The following is a 7,575-nucleotide window of genomic DNA, read 5'->3' on the forward strand; positions in this document are numbered from 1 at the left end:
TTGAATTTCAAATGAACAATGAATTGTTCTTGGTATAAGTATGCCCCGTGTTAACATAGGGTACCTGCCTGCGCTCAACCTTTTGTGGCTGGTTATCTGCCATTCAGAGTTCACTGGGCCTCTCCTGTGCCACCTGACAGCCCTAGGTGCAGGAGGGGCAGGAGACTGGGTTTGAGGAAGGTGGCGCTCTCCAGTCGGACTGCATGAGTTTTGGTCCTGACCCCACCACTTAACTAACCCCACAACCCCATCCAATTGCTGGAAACGCAGCCTGGGTTTTCTCCTGTCTTTATAGTACCGACCTCATGAGACTGGCGTGGGGAGTCCACGAGATCCTTCTAGAGCCCTTAGAATGCGGCCTGGCACATAGTCCAGACTCAATATGTGCTCCCTCTTTGCTTTATTGGCTGAATTTGGTGAGCAGAGGAGCTCTAGTCAGTTGCTAGCCATGCGTGTCAGCCCACAGGTCTCAAACGTCGGGGTGTCGGGACCCCTTAACATTTAGAGAAGTGATGGCAGACCCAGAGCTATTCTCTGTGTGTGTGCTTTATCTCTCAGTTGTTACAATCACAGAAACGGAAGCTGAGGAAAAATGTGAACGTCTATGCGTTCATCTTCAATGATAATGAGCCCACTGCGTTCACATAAATAGCACATTTTAAATGAAAATAGCTCCATGTTTTAAAACCGATAAAATAAAGCAGTGAGAAAAGTGGCATTTGTTTTACATTTCTGCCCATCTCTCCCCTGTGTGGCTTCATCGAAGTCGGCTGGGTTCTCACATTGGCCACCGCACCCGGCCTCCTACGCGTCACCTGGCCTCTGGAAGAGCCCACCGTCCATGGGCTTTGAGTGCATGAGGGTGAAAAGGGCAAGTATCTTAGTATTACCATAAAAATAGTTGTGACCTTCTGATCTCCTAATCCCCAGGGAGCTCTGCAGATCACGCGTTGAGAACCCCGTCTGCGGCCCATCTCAGGCAGAGGTCCCGCCGCCCTGGAGCCACCCGCACGCCCCGGTGGCGGGGACAGCATCCGGGCTGGTGTGAGGCAGTGCTGGCGCGGTCTCGGCCACCAGCCACGAGGAGCCCGCCTGCGGTTAGAATGCACTTCACAGCGAGGTCACCAAGGCCGAAGGGCCTTCTTGGCCCAGTCCCTCCACAGTCAGAGGGGGCAGAGCTGTGAGTGGAGCCCAGGAGCGTCCTGGGTGCCCTCCAACCTGCACACCCCTGATTCCCGCCCTGCGCCTGCACCCAACACACACACACACACACACACACACGTACACACGCGCGCACACACACACGCACGCACTGGGGGACTGACGCCAAGCAGGTGCCAGGGATCATAGGTGAGCGGTGAAGGTCAAGCCCACTTCCAGGTAACAGGTTGCTCAACTTGCGAGCAGCCGCTGGGTGTATGTCTTGTGAATATGACCAGTACCCCTCGGGGTGGCCTGTGTGCACCCCTCAGGGCCTGTCAGTTCTGTCTAGGGCTCCCGTCATGGCGGATGTGTGCCGGCACTTCCCCTTTGTGAGTGCCTGCTCCCTCCGGGTCTCTCGCTCAGTGTCCTGTGTGACCGTGGGTCCGTGTGCACACACATGAGCCTGTGGCATGACGCTCTCTCTGGGTCAGGGGTGGCTGGCCGTCTTGGAGGTTGAGCTGGAGGATGGCGGCAGAGTTCTCCTGTTATCTCCAGCACGTTCTTCTGGGGCCAGGAGCATCGTCGCGGCAACAGGGGCCACCTTGTCAAAGAGCAAATGTGTCTGTGATCGCAGTAAGAGGGCTGGGTCTGTCTCTGTACTCCCAGCTGGCCCCTGAGCAGGCAGGAAGCACTCGGGACCTGCCAACTCTCATCCCCCAGCTCCTTCGTTCTAGAAGCTCGACTGAGCCCAAGCACGGGCCTGGCGAATCTGGGAACAGGTTCCAGATCTTCAGTCATTCTGAGTCAACCAAGATTTATTAAGCCCCACTGTGTGCTGGGCAGTGCAGACCCAGCGCACCAAAGACGGATGAAGTCCTGCACTCACAAAACCTAACAAATGTACTGATACCCATGCCTCACACTCCTCGGCCCCGACAGCAAGCCACGCGCTGTGTTTGCGGTTTACGTGTGTTGGTTCAGTTAATCACCGCACTAATTTCATTACTGTTCCCATTTTACACGCGGGGAACTGCACGCACAGGTTAACGTACCAGCTTGCGTAAACCACGCAACAGTAAACAGCAGAGGCAGGCGTGAGCACAGGGCACCTGGCCCCATGCTCTTAACCGTTAATCTGCACAGCCTCTAATAAATGAGAAATACCATTTAATATAGTGGTATAAGCCACAAAGAAACAAAAATGGTGGATGAAAGGGGCTGGAAGCCAGGGTCGCTGGGGTTATACCACTGAGGTGCTGGCCTTGGAGTTGAGTCTTACAAAAAGCCAGCCATGCCAAGGTCAGAGGGAACAGCCTATGCGAAGGCCTAGAGGCAGACGGAAAATAGCACATTTGGAAGAACGGAAGGAAGGCTGCTAGCTGGAGCCTCGTGAGGGAGGGGCTCTGTGCTGTCACAGATAAATTCCCAAATCTCAGCAGCTTCCACAACAAGATGTGTATTTCTTGGTTGTCCGTGTTCCTGATCAGAGGGTGGCTCTCCTCCAAGTGGCCATTCAGGCGCCATTCAGAGCCCTTCCTTCCATGGTTCCACTGCCCATACTCTATGGCCCCAGGGTGGCTGTGTCAGGCTTACGGAAGGGAAAGAGCCTGTGAAGTGTTGATGGTCTGAGAGTGGAGCACATCGCCCCCACTTCATGGTCCAGAGCCTAGCCCCCCGGCCACTCTCAACTGCAAGGGAGACTGACAGGTGCTCCAGCAACGTGACCCGGAGTAAGAGGACCCAGGCCTGGTGAGAAGTAGTCAGACTCTGCCACCTACGGCTGCTGGGTGTGCCCACACAGAGTGGTCAGATTTGGGTGTATTTACATAGACTAATGGGATTTGCTGATGGATGGGGCTGGGGGTGGGGGTGGAAGAAGATAAGATCCAAGAATGACTCCAGGACCAAGCAGCTGATGGAGGTGGAGAAGCTGAGGCTCTGGGGTAGGGGAGAATGGGAGGATTTGGGGTTCCCTTAGCCAGCTGCCAGGGCACCTCCTGCAGGCCTATCCCTTCAGGGCCCTTGGGAAGGCCCAGATCCTGCCCTACGGAGCCTTGAACTAGGTTTAAACTTAAGTCTGGAGGATGTGTGAGTGTGTGCACACACACGTATGTGCACATATATATGTCTGAACAACAAATAGGAACTTTGCCCCTCCCAGCCCCGCTCCAAACTATTTTGCTGCTGCTAGGGAGCACTGTGTTGATGAAAGCCCTTTCCCAGGAGGCACAAACCCCAGCCTTAATCTTCTTTCCGCTAGACTTGCTGTGTGCCCTTGCATAAAGCCCTGCCCCTCTCTGGGCCTCAGTTTCTCCATCTAAAACAAAAGGTTTGGTCCAAATCAGAGGCTGTGTGCTGGTGGTCCAAAGGCCAAGTTCAGCTTGCAGCCCGCACTGTCCTTGTGGTGTTTGTCGAAATACCAAAAAAGTGGGAGATTTTCCTTAAAATTTTGATTTAGTCTCTTAAGATTTGGGCCTTTTTAATGTCTGTTTTGTTGAAAAGCCACTTCAGGAATAAACCAAAGAGGGGAAAATACCTTTGCCCAACACAGAGCCCAATATTTTTTACCATTGTGTTTGAAGAATCTTATCATTATGGAAAGAATAGTAACAGTGAATAATGATTTCATTTATCATTCATCCATTGCTCTGCAACTCAAAATGCCATACAGTCATCTCTTAGGAGGACCCCGTGACATAAATATTATTATCCTACTTTTACAGATGGAGAAACTGAGGCTCAAAGCTCAACTGAGCTGGGGAACCTCAGAGAGGGAGCAGGCCCAGGGTCGGGAACTAAAAGTGCTGAGGGACCAGGGGACAGGCTGGCAGCCCACCTGGCCATTCTCCTAGTAGGCCTCGCTGCCCTCAGGCCAGACACGCTCTTCATCTGGATAGTAAGGAAGGACATGGGCGTAATCTCTGGCATCTTGGGAGGCTGGTCAGAGCCTTCCCAATTCTCAGACACCATGAGGCTAGGAACAGAGGGACTACAAGCTTGGGAACTCTCTTTGCTCGTGGTAGACTCTGGTTTTCTGAGGCAGAGATAAACTGTGACATGGGATCTGTAAGAAGCTTCCGGATATATTCTCCTCCCTTACCTATCCACCCACCCACCCCCCCCACTCCCCTATCCAGATATCCACCCATCTACTTGCCCACCCCCCTACCCATGCCCCCGTTCATCCATCCACTCACCCATCCATCCACTCATTCCTTCACATCCCTACCCATCCTGACACCTAAGTAAAGAAGAAATAAATGGTCCAATGGAAGAAATCAACCAACCATCCAGCCATTTTATTTGTCCATGCTGTGATCCAAGCCCAGTGCTGACACTGGGGAGTCCAACACAGCCTAGACACTGAGGGGCTCCCAGTGCATGGGGCCATCAGGCTGTGGTCTCAGAGGTATCTGAGTTTCACCAGTGTCTGTGGGCACAGAGTTCAGAGGTGCCATCTCTTGGTGGCTCAACACAATCGCCAAAGGTCCCTGTAGTCTGCCTCACACCACACCTCACCCGCAAGCAGAGATACCCGGGGACCAGCAGACGCACCGGCACACCCACATGCACACCCACCCCAACCTCTCGGGCACATGGAGAGCGACGCATGCATAGCCGGGCATAGGCAGGAGCACCCACAATGCGGGCACGTCAGCGCCCGAGACGTGCTTGAAGTTGCAAAGTCACGTGACTACCCCAAGACTCCCGAAGGTCACACGCACACGCACACGCACACGGAAATGCAAACGGACACATATTAGAACACCCACAGCCTCTTGGAGGAGAGCTCTGCAGGGTGACAGGCACTGGATGTGGGTGGACCCAGAGCAGAGAGGCCTCGTCCACACCTCTCTGCCTGTCTGCCCTAGGACTGCGACATCCAGGAAGCCCTGCCGCTCATGGGACCCCTCACCCCAGCTTTTCTGCCCCATAACTGAGGATGGTGCCTCAGCTCTCAGGACACACGGCCATGGCAGGGGCGTCCTGGTGAGGAGCTGGCTCCCTGAGCTGGTTTCTGCCATGTGGCGAACTGTCAAGCCGTGTGATGGTCACCCAATGCCAAGGGCACGGGCCTGCCCACCACACGGCTCGTCACGAGGTCACTGCTCGGTGACCCTGCTCAAAAGGCCTAGACTGGGGATCTGATTCCTTTCCCAGGTAATATCAATGACACTCCAGCCCAGGGAACCAGGGGCCACTTCCACCCACTTGGCCAACAGAACTCGAGAACCCAGCTATGTGAGGGTCCCCGTGGGTACCAGGCCTCGCTCCTCCTTTCCGCAAAGCAAGTACCAGAATTAAGAAGAAGCACAGGCCGTGGAATGATACAGGCAGACTCGATATAAATAAAATATTCATATAAAAATAGTCTCTTACAAAATATTCTCTCTTATCCAGTGGCTCACTTTCCAAAAGATGGAAACTGCTGGGAGTTTTATTATTATCTTTCCTCTCTCTCTGTATTCCAAACTGGATTCTTCTACTGGTGTAAGTTGGAGCTGGGGAGGACTAAAGGATGGGAATCGTAATCTGGGAGACGTCTCCAAATCTGGACCAGCTTAAATTTCTGGATAAGTAGCAGCAAACAGCAAAAAAATAGAAATGTGTGTCTGTACATCTATATGTGTATAAAGGACATCTGCTCTCAAACATCTAGGGCTGCAACGAGGGGGTACTTGCGAAATCAACTAGTAGAAACATCTGCATAAAGGATAATTATGTACAGTTCTACTTGGCTCCTTGTCCTAGCGACAAAATTATCCCGCAAGGAAAGCAAGCGGTCCACTTTGATTGCAGAAAACGGATCCCGACGAGGTGGAAGGATTCTTTTTAATTAAATAAATTAATATTAATTTTTATCAGAATAAATTGTTAAATATTGCTATGTTGAGGCCCCAGGGTCCAGAGCTCCTGGTGCGAGAGGCTCTGCTCCAGCCGAGGAGGGCCCCCCCAGGCGGTGTGTGGGGTGGGGCGGAGCAGCAGTGGGTGTAGAAGTGAACAGTCCAGGGCTCTGGGGAGATCTTTCGCCCGGGTGCCTGCGGAAAACCCAGGAGAGGTGTCCCCACAGCAGAAAAGACAAGCTCAGCATTCCCCCGCGGAGATCCCGGAAGAGACCTGGCAGGGTGACTGCAGCCCAGAAGCTGTCCGGTCCCTCCTGCAGTCTGACTTGCAGCCGGAGGCACCCAGCCGGCCCGAGGGCGGCGCCGCCGAGGCCCGGGCTCACTTGCACGTGTACACCTCGGTGCGCTCGCTGCAGGTGTTGCACTTGACGTAACAGCACCAGTGGAACTTGCAGTTGCACTGCCACACGCGGGCGTACTGGTGGGTGTTGTAGCCGCGGCCGCAGCACATGAGGTCGCAGCCGCTGGCCTGCGGGGCCGTCTTGTTGCAGGCGCGGCCCTGTGTGCCCACGCTGCCCGTCACCGGGTCCTCCTCGCAGTAGTTGGGCGACTTCTCGATGTACACCAGGTCTGTGTCCATGGGCTTGCGGTACGACAGCGGCTTCTTGATCTTCAGGAAGGTGGGCCGCTTGTTGCGGCTGGCGCGCACGGGCTCCACATGGACGGCCTCGTTGTACTTGTCCTTGAGCACGTAGCCCAGCTCCCGGAACTGTGGCAGCGTGGTCCAGCACGTCTTGGTGGTGCACGATCCAGACACACCATGGCACTTACACTCCAGCTTCATGTTCTCCTCCAGGATCTGCAGGGGCGGGCGGGGAAGAGCACAGCGCACGTCACTGCACGCAGCGGCCCGGGGCGGCCCCCAGCCCGGCCCACCCCCACCCCGCCCAGCCGGCTTGGGCTTTCCTGGTTCTTTGCAGTGGGGGGAACTCAGGCCTGGATTCAAATCCCTCTCACCTCCGACCTCCGTGTCCTTCTACCTGGAGCCCACTTGCTCCCCCGGCCCCTCCCAACTCCTATCTGGTGCTTAGATTGGTGCTCAGATCAGTTCAGGCCAGTCCAGGGCACACAGAGGGTTCTCTTTCACCTGAACAGGTTTTTTTTTTTATTCTATTTTTTAAATTTTTTAAAAAAGATTTTATTTATTCATTTAAGAAAGCGAGAGCAAGAGAACAAGTAGGGGAGGGGCAGAGGAAGTGGGAGAAGCAGACTCCTTGCTGAGCTGGGAACACCCCAGGAGGGATTGGATCCCAAGACCCCAGGATCATGACCTGAGGCTAAGGCAGATGTTTAACCGACTGAGCCACCCAGGCACCCCTGGCCTGCACAGGTTTAAAAATCATTATTGAACCAACATTTAAAAACCAGCAGAAAGACCTCCAGGGTTGGTTGGTTGGTTGGTTGGTTTCTGTGTTTTGGCAAACCGAAAGGGCATCTGGCAACTCTAGGGTGACATTCAAATTGTTTACTAACCAGTACGGCTAAGGGCTGACCTACTGGGAGGGAAGCTGGCCACAAATGTCCGCAT

At 54.0% G+C, this 7,575-nt stretch overlaps 1 protein-coding gene across 1 annotated transcript; it reads right to left on the reverse strand.

Moving 5' to 3' along the window:
* Positions 1-6,366: 6,366 nt before the first annotated feature.
* LOC121102371 (protein Wnt-7a) lies at positions 6,367-7,575 on the reverse strand. Its single transcript, XM_040628124.1, has 2 exons — positions 7,521-7,575; positions 6,367-6,959 (listed from the first exon to the last, which is right to left on the reverse strand). The coding sequence occupies exons 1-2, from the start codon at positions 7,573-7,575 to the stop codon at positions 6,367-6,369; spliced, it is 648 nt and encodes a 215-aa protein (XP_040484058.1).

Source organism: Ursus maritimus, unplaced genomic scaffold, assembly GCF_017311325.1.
Source record: "Ursus maritimus isolate PB19 unplaced genomic scaffold, ASM1731132v1 scaffold_14, whole genome shotgun sequence".
In the NCBI taxonomy this organism is placed as follows: Eukaryota; Metazoa; Chordata; class Mammalia; order Carnivora; family Ursidae; genus Ursus; species Ursus maritimus.